This window comes from Oncorhynchus keta, chromosome 32 (genome assembly GCF_023373465.1).
Source record: "Oncorhynchus keta strain PuntledgeMale-10-30-2019 chromosome 32, Oket_V2, whole genome shotgun sequence".
Classification (NCBI taxonomy): Eukaryota; Metazoa; Chordata; class Actinopteri; order Salmoniformes; family Salmonidae; genus Oncorhynchus; species Oncorhynchus keta.
The window spans coordinates 7,456,184-7,476,654 of NC_068452.1; the positions used below are offsets into that span (position 1 = coordinate 7,456,184).

At 46.8% G+C, this 20,471-nt stretch overlaps 2 protein-coding genes across 5 annotated transcripts; both read left to right on the forward strand.

The window, feature by feature from the left end:
• Window positions 1-126: 126 nt before the first annotated feature.
• On the forward strand, window positions 127-2,256 carry LOC127914379 (neuroblast differentiation-associated protein AHNAK-like). Its single transcript, XM_052490160.1, has 6 exons — window positions 127-149; window positions 306-645; window positions 845-953; window positions 1,290-1,352; window positions 1,605-1,987; window positions 2,146-2,256. Exons 1-6 carry the CDS (start codon window positions 127-129, stop codon window positions 2,254-2,256), a joined length of 1,029 nt encoding a protein of 342 aa, XP_052346120.1.
• Window positions 2,257-4,408: 2,152 nt separating this feature from the next.
• LOC118364968 (ras GTPase-activating protein nGAP-like) lies at window positions 4,409-19,627 on the forward strand. 4 transcript variants are annotated; one of them, XM_035746812.2, is made up of 18 exons: window positions 4,409-5,676; window positions 6,658-6,797; window positions 7,031-7,109; window positions 9,143-9,210; window positions 9,398-9,483; window positions 9,572-9,704; window positions 9,952-10,050; window positions 10,797-11,465; window positions 11,582-11,726; window positions 11,850-11,994; window positions 12,156-12,392; window positions 14,096-14,297; window positions 17,423-17,514; window positions 17,662-17,980; window positions 18,165-18,275; window positions 18,415-18,605; window positions 18,729-18,813; window positions 19,051-19,627. In XM_035746812.2, exons 1-18 carry the CDS (start codon window positions 5,052-5,054, stop codon window positions 19,165-19,167), a joined length of 3,543 nt encoding a protein of 1,180 aa, XP_035602705.1. In that variant the 5' UTR covers window positions 4,409-5,051; the 3' UTR covers window positions 19,168-19,627. The 4 variants fall into 4 exon arrangements, with proteins under 4 accessions (XP_035602705.1, XP_035602706.1, XP_035602708.1 ...); XM_035746813.2 differs by having other exon boundaries at window positions 9,575-9,704; XM_035746815.2 differs by lacking the exons at window positions 4,409-5,676; window positions 6,658-6,797; window positions 7,031-7,109 and adding an exon at window positions 7,408-7,788 and having other exon boundaries at window positions 9,575-9,704.
• The last annotated feature ends 844 nt before the right edge of the window (window positions 19,628-20,471 follow it).

Below are 20,471 nucleotides of genomic sequence, written 5' to 3' on the forward strand. Positions count from 1 at the left end.
TATCAAAAAGACCTTGTCACTCTCCACGGAGGAACAGTTAGTTCGTGCCATGAACCAATTCACATCACTCTCGCTCGCCACATTGTTGGAAGAAATGTTGGAAGTTGACCTTCTTGCATCTAAATGATGAGACATGCCGGGCCACTGAGGTATACGACATCTGCAATGCCAATATTGTTTCTTTGATTAAAATGTCAAGCATCTTTGTCATTTCTGTGTATGATATGGTGTTCGACGTTGGTCAATATTACATAGGAGTTACCATCAACTTTGGATGTATTTGGTGTGTTATATTTGTGAAGTAGCTATAGGATAGTTCTGTATCTCTCTGAGCTGTACGGACATTCTGAGACCTCTTCAGAACAAACTCTAATTGACGAGAAAAGTCCAACAACCAAGTGCCCGGCCAGTGTCGCTGGGGCTGCTTACATTGACAACACCAATGAGGAGGCTTCAGAGGAGTCTCCGAATAACAATGTGGTGGACGTTCAGGCTGAGCCACTGGACCTGGTCAGTGTGGAGAAAGAGGCTGCTGGAGATGGAAAGGTCCTCAGCAAGGTGTTGAAGCCCAAAGTGTGTCTGAAGGAGGGCTGCCAAGATCAGCTAACCCCCAAAATCTATGATATGATTGCGGAACTATCAAAGGTAAGGAACAAGAAGCCTGTTTCGTAAATGAAAGGTCAAGTGTCTTTGCATGTTGAGGTGTATCAGAGTTGTCTCAAACTAGACAATATTACAAATAAGCTGCTATAATCTGACTTTGGATGTATGTGGTATGTTTTGTGAAAAAGGACAGATATCTGTTTTGTTCTTACTCTTTCATTGCTCTGCATTGTCTGCTTAGTCCTATTTCGGATCCACTGAGAGCATTCCTGAGATGTGTAGCAGAGGTCCTGAGGTGACCAGCAGAGGTCCTGAGATGTGTAGCAGAGGTCCTGAGGTGACCAGCAGAGGTCCTGAGGTGACCAGCAGAGGTCCTGAGGTGACCAGCAGAGGTCCTGAGGTGACCAGCAGAGGTCCTGAGATGTGTAGCAGAGGTCCTGAGATGTGTAGCAGAGGTCCTGAGGTGACCAGCAGAGGTCCTGAGGTGACCAGCAGAGGTCCTGAGGTGACCAGCAGGGGTCCTGAGGTGACCAGCAGAGGTCCTGAGGTGACCAGCAGAGGTCCTGGGGTGACCAGCAGAGGTCCTGAGATGTGTAGCAGAGGTCCTGAGGTGACCAGCAGAGGTCCTGAGGTGATCAGCAGAGGTCCTGAGATGTATAGCAGAGGTCCTGAGATGTGTAGCAGAGGTCCTGAGGTGACCAGCAGAGGTCCTGAGATGTGTAGCAGAGGTCCTGAGGTGACCAGCAGAGGTCCTGAGGTGACCAGCAGAGGTCCTGAGGTGACCAGCAGAGGCCCTGAGGTGACCAGCAGAGGTCCTGAGGTGACCAGCAGAGGTCCTGAGGTGACCAGCAGAGGTCCTGAGGTGACCAGCAGAGGTCCTGAGGTGACCAGCAGAGGTCCTGAGGTGACCAGCAGAGGTCCTGAGGTGACCAGCAGAGGTCCTGAGGTGACCAGCAGAGGTCCTGAGGTGACCAGCAGAGGTCCTGAGATGTGTAGCAGAGGTCCTGAGGTGACCAGCAGAGGTCCTGAGGTGACCAGCAGAGGTCCTGAGATGTGTAGCAGAGGTCCTGAGGTGACCAGCAGAGGTCCTGAGGTGACCAGCAGAGGTCCTGAGATGACCAGCAGAGGTCCTGAGGTGACCAGCAGAGGTCCTGAGGTGACCAGCAGAGGTCCTGAGGTGACCAGCAGAGGTCCTGAGGTGACCAGCAGAGGTCCTGAGGTGACCAGCAGAGGTCCTGAGGTGACCAGCAGAGGTCATGAGGCGTCAAATGCAGTGGAAGAGGTGTGCAGTGACAAAATGAAGATAGAGGCTACTGGAAATCTTCTGAAAACTGGAAATGGCCTAAGCAAGGTGGTGATCCTATCCACTGAGAGCCATCCTGAGGTGTGCATTAGAGTGTATCAGGGTTGTCTCAAACTGGATAATATTACAAAGTAGCTACTATAATCTTTGACTTTGAATGTCTGTGGTATGTTTTGTGAAACAGCTAAAGGACAGATGTGTTGTTCTTACTCTTTCACTGCTCTGCATTGTCTGTTTAGTCCTATTTTGGATCCAACGAGAGCCTTCCTGAGGCGTGCAGCGGAGTGCCTGAGGTGTCGAACGCAGTGGAAGAGGTGTGCAGTGGCACAAAGAGGCAGAAGAAAGTGTGACTGAAGCACACACAACTCCGGGCCACACTTTGCCTCAGCGACTGAATTTCTCCACCATCTCCCCCTTTCCTTCTAACTGCCTATTTTTATTTATAAAAATAAAGGGGATTTGAACCACAACAAAAAAAAAACAGTTTAGGATTTTTTTCCCATATAACTTTGTAATGTTTGAAATACATTTTTTACTAATTTGTTATCCAGACTATTAAGCTGCTTGAGAAGTACTTATTAAGTGCGTATTAATCACAGTATTACTGCATTACACACTAGTAAATATGTACGAAATCATTTGAGACACTTTGTAAGTTTGTGGTTGAATGGCTCTACTGTGGGCTGTTGTCCTCATCAAAACCAAATCAAAACTTTACTTACATAGCACATTTCTTACAGATGATGCATTTCAAAGTGCTTAGCAAATAAAATAAAAAAAGGTTAGAAATATAGAAATGAGACCAATTAAAATAGTAAAACGCTAACAGTGGACATGAGACTAATGCATTAAAATACATGAAAATAAATAAGATATACACAATGGGCTAAAATAGACAGGACTAAGCAAAAGCACTGCTAAAAAGTAGCTCTTCAAAATGTCTATAGTTTCTGAGGCCATCAGATCCTCCGGCAGGCTGTTCCAAAGGCCAGGACCACAGTGGCCGAAGGTATCCTCACCAAACATTTTGGTTCTCACCTTTGGAACAACCGAAAGACCCATGTCAGAGGTTCTGAGGTTCCGACCAGGCACATACAGTATCTTAAAAGCATGTTAGACATGTATTCAGATGCAGGGCCACATAGTGTGTTTAAAATCAATTACAAAACTACAGGCAACCAATGCAGGTTGTCACGTTCTGACCTTAGTTCCTTTGTTTTATCTTTGTTTTAGTATGGTCAGGGCGTGAGTTGAGTGGGTTGTCTTTGTTTGTTTTTCTATGAGTTGGTATTTCTGTGTTTGGCCTGGTACGGTTCTCAATCAGAGACAGCTGTCAGTCGTTGTCCCTGATTGAGAACCATACTTAGGCAGCCTGTTTTCACCCTTGATTTGTGGGTGATTATTTTCCTGTGTCTGTGTGTTCCACGCGGACCTGTTTCGGGTTTTGTTATTTCACGTCGTTATTTTGTATTTTTCTGTGTTCTATTAAAAGTATCATGAACACTTACCACGCTGCGCATTGGTCCTCCGATCCTTCCTACTGCTCCTCGTCAGAGGAGGAAGAAGGACTTTAAAATAGGTGTTACAGTATGTTCAATTACATCTCCTGACGACAGATCAGTTATATTGGTGTAATAGTGCCCTCCAGTGTTTCTGAGTAAAGGTTTAGATACATTACGCTTGTAGTGGTGGGGCTTTGACAAAGCTATTGGAAGTTGTTAGTTTGTCTTCTAAGTGCGTTTTAGGTTGCATAAGGAGACAGTTAAAAGAGAATCTTTGAAAATGGTTCTCTGGTCTGGCACTGATCAGAGAGAACTGTAATGTGGAACCCTGTTTTCCCCTATCCAGTGGTGTTGGATCAGAATTCTTGGCTGTCGGTCCAATTCAAACTCACAGTCATAATCTCATGAAACACACATTGACCAGTGTGTGAGATTGAAATATTAAACAGGTGCATGTGTCACTACTGTGCAGCGTCAACACAGGAAGTGGTTTAGAGTCTATCGAACCTGTTTGTCTGGCAGGAAGTGCTGCTAGTTTAGACGGGAAACTGAGCCCAACAGCCACTGAACACAAACAACCACATGTATGTATATATCTGTGTCAGACGACCTACAGATGGTGATGATGTTCTATTAAATATCATCCTACAAATATTTGACATCTTTGTTGTCGTTAATGTATGAACTTCAGGGTTGATCCGAATGGTTGATAGAACTGGTGAATGGGACAGGCCCCATGATCGAGTTGTGAAATGGATGTCTCAGCTTCCCATTATTATGATAGCATCAGATCATGTCTCAATCAATGTTTTAAAAAAAGAAGAAAAAAAAGAGGAAGGTGTGAAGAAATAAGAGCCATCTGTGTAAAATGAAGGTACAGATGCAAACCATTAATATCTAGGCTCGATGAACAAATCAGAACCAAGCATGTATTTGCATTTCATATACAAAGAAAGAGTAGGCAAGTGGATGGGGACATTTGAAGACGTCCCCCTGTTCCTCTCTGGTGCTTTCAAAATCATTGAGTGAACTGACACACTTCCTGTGTGACAACGTCGCAGACTTAACAATGGTTTTAGTTACCTAAACCATACACGTGAAGAGGTCCTGAGGATTTTATGAGGAGATTTCACTCCAAGCAGCGGAGGAATCTAACAATACTCTGCTTTTCAGGACAAGGGGCCAGTAAAAGCCATTGAGAACCTGACAGAGGGTGTGGGATGATTTGAGGGAAAGTAAAAAGAGAACTCTTGAATAGGATGTCAAGGGGAAGAAGGGGAGAGGTGAGAGAGCAGCGAGACCAGTCAGAAAACTCAAATACATGAAGAGAAAAAAACAGAGTTAGTGACACTGTGAAAGGAAGCAACCGTTGAGTGTGGGAGGTTGAGGGCGTGAAGACTCACAGCAAAGGAACTACACACGAAGCAGTCAGACTGATGTTGCCGGATGACGTTTTGGAACACAGAAATCAACAACAACAAAAGTCATCAAGAAAGAAAAACAAGTAATGTCCAGATTATTAGTCACCCTAAGTGATTACATTTTGAGGGGACCTTAAGTAGGGAGGTAAAGACGATTTACTCCATTCTTGAAAACAGTGAGAGGAGCAAGCTAACAAAAAAAAGATACTCACAAATACCAAGATGAAAATGGGCACAAACCAGGAGGCTGAATCTGAGCCAGAAGCGAAACAGATAGCAGAGGAGACGGGCCCCACAGAGGAGGAGAAGGAGACACCTGCTGAGCATCCTCAAGACGCCCCTCCTCCTGAGGACGTCGACCCTCTCAACACCTACAAGTGGCACACTGGAGCCAAGGCAGCAACCCTCGACGGGACGAGAGGAGATGGTGGAGTCACAGCATCAACAACAATAGAGAAGGTGGAGAAGACCTCCACCACCAGATGGAGTAATAAGATGCAGAACTGGCGGAAGGCCCTGAGCGAGGATCCCGGGGAAAGAGCCTCAACCGTTGGACGAGGAGGGGAGACCCCCAGGCTGGAGAAGAACCCTGCCTCCAGGAAGAACCCCTTCAGAAGGGCCCAGTCTGAGCCTCCAGGGTCGCTGTTCACTACCCAGTTCCCCTCCTCTTCAGCCCAGGCAACATCGGGACCGGGGGCAAGCCCAGAGGCACCGGAACCATCCCTCGCGGACACGCCACAGAAAGGGGGCGGAGGGGCACTGTTCAGGAAGTACATACGCACCGTCTCGCAGAAGCTCAAGAGGCCCCGGCTGCTGAACAGAAACACCCCCCCGACCCTCCTACAAGGTGAAGGCACAGAATGCACACCATAAGCGGATTGCCTTGTTATCTAAATGCGCACCTAGCGCCACACATGACAGTGCCATGCTCTTTCTTCTGCATCGCTGTATGTCAACCATTTCGAGTACAGTTTGAAATTCTAGGTTTTGAATTTGTATAGTTTAGTTAGTCTCTCGATTTCAGTCTAGTTTAGATTTTCCGTCATTTTCCTTCAGTGAAATGCTGAAATCTGGTGTTGTATACCACGCATTTAGTGTGCGTCTAAGAACCCATGATGAAGGTAGACATGGTTAGAAAGCATTTTACACGTTAAAGAAGCAAGTTTGCACAAAGCCAAAAGCATTATACTCAACCACACGGTCAGAGACCATTTTGAGTGGGCTTTTCAGACAGTCTATTCCCGTTGGAGACTAGAATAAACCTGAAGATATAGATATGGATGAAAAAAAAACGATATGATTTAGGAGAAGTTAATACAGCCATACTTAGATTAGAAAACAAACTGACACAGGATGTGCGAGAGTTGTGGTTGTTATAGATGGGGAGTGAGGAGGGGCGGAGAAGATAGCATCAAAAACAACAACTACAAACCAGAAATGGGAGTGGCCATGTTGCACTGTGTCAGATAACAACATCATGCCATAATTACTCCGAATGAAAAACATCCAAGGGCTAGCGTGTGCACTCAATTACCCCACCCCCAGAATGACCATTGCTGGTTTCCTTAGATTATACTGTAATTCGGAAAACTCAAATGTCAGACACAGGAATAGAGTATTGTTAAAAAATAACGGTGTCCAATCACAGAGACATGACTAGGGTCATCAAAATGAGTCGAATTAGTGGCATCTATTGTAGACCATGTAGTTAGTTGTGTCACACGGACAGTTCAAATAAAAAAAGGCCAGGATTTCAAGTGACTATTGGAGTGATCTGGTCATTCTGTACTGATCTAGTGTGCTGTCGTCATGGTGTGTGAGTGTATAGATGCGGGTGGGAGCGGGCTTGCAGCTGCGTCCCTAGAGCTAGCCAGGCTGTCATGGGCCCCTCCCCAGGACGTCCCCGTTTGGGACATCAACAACTGTGTCCTGGAGGACGGACAGATCCTCATCACCCCGGAGGAAGAGGTACACGACACAGACCAACAACACTGAAAATGACACAACACTTAGCAATGCACTTCCATTATTAAACAACATGGAGTCAACACCACCTTAAAGCGTTGCATTTAACAGTTAGTACTATTGCTGGGAGCACTGCACTCACAATGGAAACTCACACTGGACTGTATGAAGTTGATAGTCATGGTTTCTCTCTAGGTTATTATGTGAGTGTGCATCTCTTCTACTCCCTCTCTCAGCCAATGATGTGGACCCGGAACCGAGTCAGCAGCTGCCTGTCAAACCTCAGCATGCAGAACCTGGTAGATGTCAACATGGGTCAGTACTACAATACTGCCTCATGGTTTAAGACAGTAGGAGTGTTTCGTATGAATGGGGTTCCTGGAACTGTGCTCAATACCTTGCTTTCTCTAATAGCTTTCCCAACGTCAACATCAGAGACACAAAGGAGATACAACAGTGAAGTCCCATTTTCTCATCAAAATGGTTGATCCTCAGAAATACAGACAGAGCAAGACGGAGTTCAGGGATGTCTTTGCGAGGACAACATCCATTCGGCAGCATCACAACCACTAGAGAGTCTAGCAGAGTAACGGTAGAGCAGGCACAGAGGAAATTGCTGACGTGATTATGCTTTCGAGTGGCTTTCAAATTGTTTCCTCAAAATTTGGGGGGTAGATACCATCGCATGTGTGTGTTCCAGAAGACCAGTCAGGGCTGGTTGAGAAGAAGCAGTGTCGGTAGCGTGGCTTCTCTCGTTCATGTTACTTGTATTAGTATTCGCTTGTGGACTTAGTCCGGCTATATAATATTAGATACCGATTAGTTCTATGTGATGCCTACATTGGCGAGGCCCATTTGGTGAAGAGCGGAGAACCATGAGAGGTTGAAGCAGTGTTCACTCTTAAGTGTGATTAGGAGAAGCGGGTTCGACAGATCTCTCGCCCTCTCTCAATGATGGGATTTAGACGCTGGATTGCATGTGGAGGCACATTGGGTAAGCAAAGGGTTAGATAGAAGTTTATTTGTACGGTCACAATTGCTATTGATTCAGACAAATATTTCACTTGGTTATGTCTATGACAAGAGGAATATCAACAAAGGTGAATTTTTAACGAACGCTCTGAAGAAAAGTGATGTACTGTATGATGGCTTTAGTTACTGCCATAGGTAAATGTATTATTTTAGCCCAAAAAGTGTCACAATGGGCCTCCCGGGTGGTGCAGTGGTCTAAGGCACTGCATCGCAGCGCTAGCTGTGCCACCAGAGACTCTGGGTTCGAGCCCAGGCTCTGTCGCACCCAGCCCGACCAGGAGGTCCGTGGGGCGGTGCACAATTGGCCCAGCGTCGTCTGGGTTAGGGAGGGTTTGGCCGGCAGGGATATCCTTGTCTCATCGCGCACTAGCGACTCCTATGGCGGGCCGGGCGCAGTGCACGCTGACCAGGTCCCCAGGTGTACAGTGTTTCCTCTGGTGCGGCTGGCTTCCAGGTTTGATGTGCGTTGTGTCAAAGAAGCACTTGGTTGGGTTGTGTTTCTGAGGACACATGGCTCTCGACCTTCGTCTCTCCCGAGTCCATAAGGGAGTTGCAGCGATGAGGCAAAAGAGAAAAAAAGGGGTAATAAAGTGTCTCAAGTGTTGTTTTATTGACGTGGCTGATTTTCTGCCCTGCAGTGGTACTCAGTACTCTGAAATGAAGGCTGCACGTGCAAGGTTCCTGCCCTGTCTCGGCCACTAGACAAAAGCAATATCCGGTGTGACTGTCAGAACACTTATCAATGGTTGACTCATTCTGACACGGAGCCTAGTCATCCCTCAACCTTCTTACGTTAGACATTTCTTACTGTTGGAGAGACTTAAAGCTAAAGTGGTTATCAATAGGATTTCAAAGCCAGTGTATTAATGTTCAGTTATACAGTACACATACTGTACTTGATTAGTTATTCAAACTCAGTCTGAATAATCTCCAGCCTTGCAGCATCATCTATTTGAGCAGTTATTTGTTCGGTCTTCAGAGGAAATGCAGAGAGGGGGAAATGACTACACTTCCCCTGGTGGTTTCAGAGGACTGCAATTTCATTTGGGGAGATTAGAAGAACCACTGGTTGTCTCTCCACAATGGTTTCCAAATGAACAGGGATATATGTAAGACGTGAGTGATATGTAACAAGATACACAGTAGGTCTCCAGATGAAGCAACAATAGCAGAGACAACCCACAATGCCCACTTCCCGCCCGAGACGCTCTGATAAAAGGTTGTCATTTTTTTCAAAGGGAGGGGAGGGATCATGCCAAGCCAAAACTGTGTTTACATGTTTACATGCTAACTGTGTGTATCTCCTGGACCTGCAGAATGCAGCCCCGACCACATGGCCCCCACTGGAGGCCCCAGACTGAAGGGCCAAGATGGAGGAGTGAGGGTGAGCACTGCATACTCCACAGATAAAATACTGTTATCACATGATTCATAACAGCTCTGGATTTCCTGAGGATTCTGTATGACTCAGGGCCTGCTAATCAGTATGCCCCTGGGGATGAATTGAATTGCATCAACCCATCTCTCCCTGCCCCTTCTTTAATTGTCTTCTTCCTGCCCTCTGTCTCAAGGGGCTGATCAAGCGGCGTTTCTATGGTGGAGCCATGCGAAAGAGCAATACCCAGTTAAACACCGTTGGGTTGAACAAAGGGAGCAGGTATGCGGTCAGTCTCATAGTGCTCTTGGTGTGTAAGGCAGGCTGTTCCTCATCGACTCCTCTCGTCTCCTCCTCCCTGTCTGTTCAGCAGGCTCCATGGCTCACGGGAGTCCGTGTCCATCCCAGTCAGCGCTGCAGGAAACCTGGATCTGAGCACAGACACCAGTACGGTCATCAGGCCTGTACACAGCTCCATCCTAGGGGAGAAGTACTGCTTTGAGGTAGAGCTGACCTTTGACCTGTAACACCTGCATTGCTTGCGGTTTGGGGTTTTAGGCTGGGATTATGTGCAGCATTTTGTGACATCAGCTGATGTAAGAAGGGCTTTATGAATACATTTGATTGAACTTCTATACTCGTCCCATGTCTTAAAAGTGATTTGACCAGGTTCATGTTAAATACTGCCCAATAACATATTTTCTTCACTCTGTCCTGTCATGTATTTCCGCCTTCATATTGATGTCCTAGGTGATAAACTCAGAGAACAACCACTGTTTTGGGTGCACCTCAGCTGCTGAGCGGGACCGCTGGATAGAGGACCTGAGACGGGCTGCTCAGCCCAATAAGGTAAAGAAACTATTTAAAAACATTAATCTTCAATACCAATTAAAGGAGAAGTGTTTTTTGGTTGTAAAAAAACATTTTATTTATTTATGTAAATGGCATGTTATAGAAGGGTCCAGACACCTTTGTTACTGCACTTGTTTTTGAGAAACATATCAAACAGCAAATCATTTCCTCATCCTTGTTGTATATTGTGGGGGCCCCCGAAAAAACAAACAAAGGCTCCAAAAACACCCAAATACGTCCTTTTAGAAACAGCAAATCTCTCAGTGTAGTGACGCAGGTCTTTAAATGTTGTACACATGAAATTGTCACTCCAAAGTTGATCCGCAACGTTATATTCCCTTTTGTGTGACTCAAGTGGTTTCCCCGATCCAGCTGTTCCATTCTTCATGTAGCCTGCTTCTACAGGTAACTGCCAACACAAATGGTCTTAATAGGGCGTTGGGCCACCACGAGCCGCCAGAACAGCTTCAATGAGCCTTGGCATAGATTCTACAAGTGTCTGGAACAGGCTTTCAATATACAGTACTTTGTGTCCCTCATAAGTGTTTTGTATTTCATTTTGGCAGTTACTTATAGAATGGAGAGGAACCACTGGAGTCACAAAATGGAATATTACAAAAGAAATTGATATTTTTGTACAAAAGAAAACATATCCTTTAATGTATGCCACATTGCCATGATATCCTAGGAATCCATATTGTGTACTCACTGATTGATGTTCTAACATGTTCCGTCTCCGTTAGGACAACTGTGAGCGGACAGAGAACTCCCTCAGTCTATGGGTGAACGAGGCCAAGGACTTGCTCCCCAAGAGGCGATACTACTGCGAGCTGCACCTGGACGGCACCCTGTTCGCCCGAACCAGTAGCCGAGCCGTGGGCAAGCCTTCCCATCACTCCAGCTTGGTTGGCGATGGATCCTCTGGTGGGGTGCTCGGGGGCAGCGGTGGGGTGGTCGGAGGCTGCCAGCTGTTCTGGGGAGAGTTTTTTGAGCTGGACAACTTGCCGTCGGTCTCCCAGATCACCCTGCACCTCTTCCGCGATGAGGAGCCCAAGAAGAAGCGTCACTCCCGGGATGAGTCCACCCTGCATCCCCTTGGCAGTGTGGCCATATCCCTGGCCGACATCCGTGGAAGGGCCTTCCAGGAGAAGTGGCACCCGATTATTCCCTACAAGGCGTCTGGTGCCGGAGGGACGAAGGAGCAACTGGGGCCCCAAGCGTCGCTCCGTGTCAAGGCCCGCTTTCAGAACCTGCAGGTGCTGCCCATCGAGAGGTATAAGGAGTTTGCAGAGTTTGTGACAGTGGACTATGTGGGCATGTGCAGGAACCTGCAGCCACTGCTGTCAGTCAGGAAGAAGGAGGAACTAGCCGGGGCACTGGTCCACGTCTTGCAAAGCATTGGCAAGGCCAAGGTAAGCAAAACAAAGGGGTGACCGCTGCTTCATGATAAGCATTTAAAGTAGACCTTTACAATAGTCAGCTAGTCATAACTTGCTAAAAGTGCTTATTCTGTGTGTTTATGTTCCAGGAGTTCCTTATCGAGTTGGGTAGTGCAGAGGTGGAGCGCCTTGGGGAGAAAGAGGCATTGATCTTCAGGGAGAACACACTGGCCACCAAGGCCATTGATGAGTACATGAAGCTGGTGGGCCAGAAGTACCTCATCGACACCCTGGGTAAGGAATATCTGTGGAAATACAACGTTTCGCCCTGGGTAACAGTGGATCTGTTTTAACACTTTTCGTAGACCTTCCTCTAAGAAACTGTTATGGAAAACTGTGCCATTGGTCTTCTTACAGGGGATTTCATCACTCGACTGTATGCCTCAGTAGACAGCTGTGAAGTGGACCCTCTCAAATGCCCCGCCTCCGAGCTGTCAAACAACCAGCGGCACCTGAAGGAGAGCTGTGAGGAGGCAGTGCAGAAAATCACTGAGATGCACGGGTGAGGGACAAAGAGACCTGATGGGAAACCATGTATAAAGATAGGAAATGGGGATAGCAGTCTTAGCCAGAAGAATGCTATCAAATTAATGCCGATTCATATTCACTCACAGGAAATACAAGGCTGCAATTGACCGCTCTCGCCACCGTTTCCCCTCACAGGTCTTTCCCTGAAGAGCTGAACAGGATCTTCTCCAGCTGGGTGGAGCTGTGCGAGGAGCAGGGACGACCTGGAATCGGCCAGCGCCTCATCTCTGCCTCGCTATTCCTCCGTTTTCTGTGTCCCGCCATCCTCAGCCCCTCCCTGTTTGGTCTGACACAGCCCTACCCGGAGCCGGCCACCCTGCGCACCCTCACCTTTACCGCCAAGGTCATCCAGAACCTGGCCAACTTCACCCTGTGAGTGCGTGGGGCTTCATCTCTGTCTGCACCCCATCATCATTCATCCATCCATGTATCCATGGATACCAACCTTAGAGATGAGCTACTAGATACATTACATAATATACCCGCAAAACATCTGACACAATGATGGAAATAATACACTTGACGCTCATTTTAATTCTTCAAACTATGTGGTCCAAGTCAATCATTTCTTTTACAATTTTTATTTCACCTTTATTTAACCAGGTAGGCTAGTTGAGAACAAGTTCTTATTTACAACTGCGACCTGGCCAAGATAAAGCAAAGCAGTGCGACAGAAACAACAACAAAGAGTTACACATGGAATAAACAAGCGTACAGTCAATAACACAATAGAAAAAAAAAAAGTCTATATACAGTGTGTGCAAATGGCATGAGGAGGTAACAGTAGGCCACAGTAGCAAAGTAAATACAATTTAGCAGATTAACACTGGAGTGATAGATGAGCAGATGATGGTGTGTAAGTAGTGATACTGGTGTGCAAAAGCGCAGCAAAGTAAATAAAAACAATATGGGGATGAGGTAGGTAGATTGGGTGGGCTATTTACAGATGGACTATGTACAGCTGCAGCGATCGGTTAGCTGCTCAGATAGCTGATGTTTAAAGTTAGTGAGGGAAATGTAAGTCTCCAGCTTCAGCGATTTTTGCAATTTGTTTAAGTCACTGGCAGCAGAAAACTGGAAGAAAAGGCGACCAGAGGTGTTGGCTTTGGGAATGACCAGTGAGATATACTTGCTGGAGCGCGTGCTACGGGTGGGTGTTGTTATCTTGACCAGTGAGCTGAGATAAGGCGGAACTTTACCTAACATAGACTTATAGATGACTTGGAGCCAGTGGGTCTGGCGACGAATATGTAGCGAGTGCCAGCTGACTAGAGCATACAGGTCGCAGTGGTGGGTGGTATAAGGCGCATTGGTAACAAAACGGATGGCACTGTGATAAACCTCATCCAATTTGCTGAGTAGAGTATTGGAAGCTATTTTGTAGATGACATGGCCGAAGTCGAGGATCAGTAGGATAGTCAGTTTTACAAGGGTAAGTTTGGCGGCGTGAGTGGATGCTTTGTTGCGAAATAGAAAGCCGATTCTAGATTTGATTTTGGATTGGAGATGTTTGATATGAGTCTGGAAGGAGAGTTTACAGTCTAGCCAGACACCTAGGTATTTGTAGTTGTCCACGTATTCTAGGTCAGAACCGTCCAGAGTAATGATGCTAGTCGGGCGGGCGGGTGCGGGCAGCGAACGGTTGAAAAGCATGCATTTGGTTTTGCAAGCATTTAAGAGCAGTTTGAGGCCGCAGAAGGAGTGTTGTATGGCATTGACACTCGTTTGGAGGTTAGTTAACACAGTGTCCAAAGAAGGGCCAGATGTATACAGAATGGTCTGCATAGAGGTGGATTTGGGAATCATTCGCAGCAAGAGCGACCTCGTTGATATATACAGAGAAAAGAGTCGGTCCGAGAACTGAACCCTGTGGTACCCCCATAGAGACTGCCAGAGGCCCTCCGATTTTACACACTGAACTCTATCTGCGAAGTAGTTGGTGAACCAGGCGAGGCAGTCATTTGAGAAACCAAGGCTATTGAGTCTGCCGATAAGAATAAACTTCTTTCCATATTCCCAAACCAGGCGTTCCCTCCTCCAACACTAACCCATTCCCCATCCTCTTCCATTAACAGGTTTGGGGAGAAGGAGGAGTACATGCTGTTCATGAATGACTTCCTGCAGCAGCACTGGGAGAGGATGAGGTGCTTCCTTCAGACAGTGTCCAGCCCAGACATAGAGATCCCAATGACATCCTTCGATGGCTATGTTGACTTGCCTCTGCGTCTGGCTGTCCTACACAGCCTGCTGGTCGACATAATTTCCCCAATGAAGCAGGTAGGCATAAATCAACTGAATCAAAGGCAACGGTTATGCTTTGACATTCTTGTACTCCTGCTACCAGTCACTTTTCAGCCCTGTTTAGATGTATATCCGCCTATCGCGCCTACACTGACACTCTTGCTGTAACGAGGGCATAGGGAGTTAGGAAACAAGTGCAGTGTGAGTTTAATGATAACAAAACATGGAACAAGCATCTAACAAGGAAATAGAAACAATACTACCTGATGACTGACAGAAAGAGTGCTAGATAAATGGTAAGTAGTCAAGGTAGTAATGAAGTCCAGGTGTGACTGACAACGCTGGCCAGGGGGACGGCCACAAGGCCGAGGAGCGGGCTCATCCCGAAGGTGAGATTGTACTCCGCAGAGGTACCTTGCAGGAGTTGGAGTAGTTGCCCTCTGGTAGATGGTCGAAGACCGCCCTGAACAGAGCCATGAACCCCTCGTAGGAACCCAGCTCATCCTCTCCTCTCTCCCAGACGGCCATAGCCCACTCCAACACCCGCCCAGTCAGCAGAGAAATGACCGTGGCAACCTTGGACCTCTCATTGGTGGGGACTCTCGTCTGATGAGCGAAATAGAGGAAGCCATGGCAAAGGGATGCCATCCCATCTTATTTGTCCAGGAGGGACATTTGGGCCTCGCTGACCTGGGCTTGGGAGACTGGCTTGTCGGGATGAATCACGGTAGAAGGCCCTCCGTTATTTGAAAGTGAATCCTCTCGGGTGGTGTTGAGATGGTGGAGGACCTCATCCATAGTTGCACCCAGTTGCGCCAGCTGATCGTGGTGTTGACGAAGTACAAAACAAGAGAAAAGAAGCGTCTAACAAGGAAACATAAACAATACTACTTGATGACTGACATAAACAGAGTGCTAGACAAATGGTAAGTAATCAAGGTAGTAATGAAGGGGAGCAGGTGTGCGTAATGATGGGCAGCCAGGACCGGCGGTTAGTAAACCAGCAATGTCGAGCACGGAACGGGGGAGAGGGAGTAGACCTGACACTTGCGTGCACACACACACGCACACACACCCACCTCCACTTATGCTGCTGCCACTGTTTACTATTATTATTTATCCTGCTACCAGTCACTTTCTCATAATCCCTGCCTACATGTGCATCTACCTCAAATACTCCAGTATCACTGCACATTGTAAGATCTCTTATTTTTATTAGTTGTACTATAGTTTCTACCAGCATGTCACGTGTGCTACCAGAGGAAGAAAAGAAAATTACTCAAGACCACTTTTACTCCACACACAGAGACGCGTACAAAGCTCTCCCTCACCCTCAATTTGGCAAATCTGACAATAATTATATCCTCCTGATTCCTGCTTAAAAGCAAGAACTCAAGCAGAAAGTATCCGTGACTCGCTCAATACAGAAGTGGTCAGATGACGCGGATGCTAAGCTTCAGGACTGTTTTGCAAGCACAGACTGGAACATGTTTCAGGAGTGGGTGCTTAGTCCCCTCATGTACTCCCTGTTCACCCACGACTGCGTGGGCACACACACACACACACACGACTCCAACAAGACAACGGTGGTAGGCCTGATCTCCGAAAACAATGAGACTGCCTATAGGGAGGAGGTTAGAGACCTGGCTGTGTGTTGCCAGGACAACAACCTCTCCCTCAACGTGAACAAGACAAAGTAGCTTATCGTGGACTACAGGAAAAGGCGGGCTAAGAACAACCCCATTCACACCGACGGGGCTGTAGAGGAGCAGGTTGTGAGCTTCAAGTTCCTTGGAGTCTACATCACTAACAACCTATCATGGTCCAAGCACACCGAGACAGTCGTGAAGAGGGCACGACAAAACCTACTACCCCTCAGGAGACTGAAAAGATTTGGCATGGGTCCTCAGATCCTCAAAACGTTCTACAGCGGCCTCCCGGGTGGTGCAGTGGTTAAGGGCGTTGTACTGCAGCGCCAGCTGTGCCATCAGAGTCCCTGGGTTCCGGCCGCGACCGGGAGGTCCGTGGGGCGACGCACAATTGGCCTAGCGTCGCCCGGGTTAGGGAGGGCTTGGTCGGTAGGGGTGTCCTTGTCTCATTGCGCACCAGCGACTCCTGTGGCGGGCTGGGCACAGTGTGCGCTAGCCAAGGTGGCCAGGTGCACAGTGTTTCCTCCGGCGCATTGGTGCGGCTGGCTTCCGGGTTGGATGCGCACTGTGTTAAGAAGCAGTGCGGCTTGGTTGGGTTGTGTATCGGAGGACGCATGACTTTCAACCTTCGTCTCTCCCGAGCCCGTACGGAGTTGTAGCGATGAGACAAGATAGTAGCTACTACAACAATTGGATACCATGAAATTGGGGAGAAAAAGGGGTAAAAAAAATATATATATATATTTTTTTTTAAGTTCTACAGCTGCACCATTGAGAGCATCACCGCTTGGTATGGCAACTTATCGGCAACCGTCAGCAAGGCGCTACATAGGGTAGAGCGTACAGCCCAGTGCATCACTGGGGCCAAGCTTCCTGCCATCCAGGACCTTTATACCATGCGGGGTCAGAGGAAGGCCCTAAAAATGGTCAAAGACTACAGCCACCCAAGTCATAGACTGTGCTCTCTGCTACTGCAAGGCAACTCTAGGTCTAAAAGGTTCCCAGACAACTTCTACCCCCAAGCCATAAGACTGCTAAACAGTTCAATCCAATAGCTACTCTGACTATTTGCATTGACCCCATTTTTTAACGCTGCTGCTACGCGCAGTTTATTATCTATTTACATGTACATTAACTCAATCTGTACACCCCCACATTGACTCTGTACCGGTAACCCCTGGATAAAGCCTTGTTATTGTTATTTTATTGTGTTACTTTTTATTTGGATTATTTCTGTAGCAAATATTTCCTGACTTACTTTTTTTTATTTTTTTATGTATTGTTAAGGGCTTGTAAGTAAGCATTTCACGGTAAGGTCTACACGTGTTGTATTTGGCACATGTGACAAATACTGTTTGATTTGATATTGAATACTGCAGTGTTGGGGAGTGCTGGGAAATTAAGCATTTCGCTGTATGTGACAAATGTGGCAAATCAAACTTGAAACGAAGCTGAAACCTCCCATGGTAAGGTTTAGTGGTGGCTAACATGCTGTTCATATCTCTTCCTCAGGACACCATAGACAAATTGCACCCTCTGCCTTCAATCCTGAACCAGATTACAGAATCTCTGGGCCCAGATGCTCTACGGATTACTGTTAGCAGGTGAGGTTGGCGAGTGCACTTCTGCATGTGCACCCTATGTGTATTGCACATACGCACTTTTGTAGACCTACTTGTGTGCGTACATAGTTTCACAATCTTTTTTTTTACGTCTCGTTTCATTGTCGCGATTTTTCTTTTTCACAACAGCAACATTGGTCATTCCAAGCCGACCTACGTGCCCCCTAAAGACGTGAGCAAGTACAGCCCTCTGCACAACTCCCTGCAGCAGCTGCCTACGGATGTGAAGGCCGGCCAGCGGAAAGAAAGTTTCCAGGGGGTCAAGCGAGACAGGATGAGTGCCAGAGAGAGGAAGCCAGTATCCAGGACCCAGAGTGCTCCGCACAGACGGCAGATGGACCCCAAACAGCAACTGAGGAGACAGAGCAGCACTGAAAATCTGCCGCCAGAGGACCAAGAGGCAGAGCAGGAAGCCAACCCTCCGCTTGACATTTCATCACCACAGAACGTGAGTTTGGAAATCTTGGTCATGTGGTTTCAATTGTCAACATTCTATCTTATGTTGACATTATCCTCAGGAAGTACATGGTTCATAGTCATAACCTTGCATTGCCATGTGGTTGTTCTGCTGAGAGTCGATGGGTGGGAGGAGTGATTGAATCTCACGAAAGCATCCCCTCTTCTTGTGTCAGAGTGTCGGTGTAAAGGCTCCTCCTGCTCCAGTGCCTTGGATCAAAGTGTCCCAGAGCAAGGAGACAAACGAGAGGAAGGTAGAGAATGAAGAGATCAACCTACTGGACAGGGTGGGTTCATCTTCATGTTATTTACCATCCAGCAATGCTGGTCCTTCCTCTTTCGGCATTGATTACGTCAGCTCATCAAAGAAATACAGCAATGATGAAACTGCTTGATCACCATGTTGATGATTTGCGATTTAACCAGCATGCACAGGAGCTGTCGGAGCTCCGCCTGGGGCTGGAGCAGGTGACAGAGAGTGAGTTGGAGATGGCCAAGCGGCTGGAGGACTTCATTGTCCAAAGTCAAGATCAGAATGCAGTCTTGTTGGCTGAGGTTAACGAACTGCGTAATCATCTGGCTGTCCGTGAGGAACAGCTCGCCAGCGCCACTTTCAGGTGAGACAGTGGAGTAAGAGGGACAGATCGAAAGGTCATAGCGTTTCATTCACAACCTTTCAAATGAATGAGTTTATTTGGTTTGAAGATGAACTAAAATGCAATTGTTAATCGGCGTCATAGGCTGGGGGTTATCGAGGAAGAGAGGGAGGAGGATGAGAGGAAGCTGAACGTCGCCGTGGCAGCAGCTGAGCGAATGAACGTACTGGTAAGACTGGAGACATCTACCACAATCATTAAGATAAAGATGAGTTATGACAAGTGTTTAGGCTACATATTAATTTTCAATTTCTCTTACTTGCCCACGTCTTTAGGGGGCACGTAGGTCGGCTTGGAATGACCAATGTTGCTGTTGTGAAAAAGAAAAATTGCGACAATGAAGCGAGACGTAACATGACTTGAAAAGCAAAACTAAACGTAGCCGTTTGTTGCTGTGTGTTCTCAGGAGGAGCAGTTTGCAGACCTGCTGAAGGACAGGTACCAGCTCAGTGGAGACTACACCGGTGACCAGAGCAACACACAGTACCCTGGGGTCGGGGCCAATCATGTCAACAGCATCTGAAGTCAGGCTGGCAGCACAGAGTTGTATTATAGACATATGCCTAGTTTAGTCCCCATAGCTTTCACGTTCTTCCAAATACAACCCCCCCGAATTATGTTCACAGAAATGAACTAAAAAGTCACAGGTATGCTAAGCCTGTTTAACATTGCACTTACTGTGTACACTGCACTTGAAACATTTGTGGAACATTAGTTGATTTGACAGGAACAGACTGATCGAATTTGAGTGTAGAAACCTCAACATCAATGATAGCCTACGGCAAGAACAATTTCCCTCTCTGCAGTTTAACAAAATGAATGTAAGGATACCACACCTTGATATGTAATTAAATACATCGTTGTCCTCTTTTGAGTCACCACTTCTTAGAATGTTGTCCATTTTCCATACATTTTGAATGCAGATTTACCATTTCTGTGAACTTAATGAAATAAAAACTTGAATAAAACAGATGCAACATCAATATTGCTACATGTTCTCTTTTTTTCCTTTTTTTTAAAGACAGAGACAGACTCCACCTAACTTTGGCTTGTAGTCCATGTCTGCAATAAACTGGAATGTGAACTGAATGTTTGTTTACTGTCTCCGACTGTCCATTAATTATTATTATTTTTTACCTTCACACAAATTCATTCAGGTGTATAGGTCTTCGGATGGCGCTACCAGACCTTGTGTGGGGAGTGTTGATTACATTTGTTTACTCCATGTGTAACTCTGTGTTGTCTGTTCACACTGCTATGCTTTATCTTGGTCAGGTCGCAGGTCGCAGTTGCAAATGAGAACTTGTTCTCAACTAGCCTACCTGGTTAAATAAAGGTGAAATAAAAAAAATAAAAAAATAAAAACATCAGGAGTTGCTTGACCTGAGATGTTTGGATCTTCTTGTTGAGGTGCAGCGTCCGCCTCCAGGTTGTGTTCAGCACCCTGCTGGGCGTCAGCTGGTGCTCTGTTTACAGGCTCTGTGCCAGGCTCCTCAACAGTGGGGAAATCCTCCCCTATTTCTCTGCTCTTCCTCAGGTGTCGCCTGTTCCTCCTGAAGTCTTGTCCCTTTTCTGTCTTCACCTCGTAGGACCTTTGCTCCACAGGTCTGACTACTGTGGCCCTCTGCAACCACTGTTTCTGTCCAGTGAGTGGCTGAACTCTCACCCTGTCATCTCGTTGCAGCTCTGTGAGATCCTTAGCAGAAGTGTCATAGTACTTTGGCTGTTTCTGCAGGGCCAGGTATGGGACAGCACCTGCTCTCTTTGCTTTTTTGCCATCCGTCTTTTGGCTGTTTTCACTGCAGAGTCCACTTTCCCATTACTTTG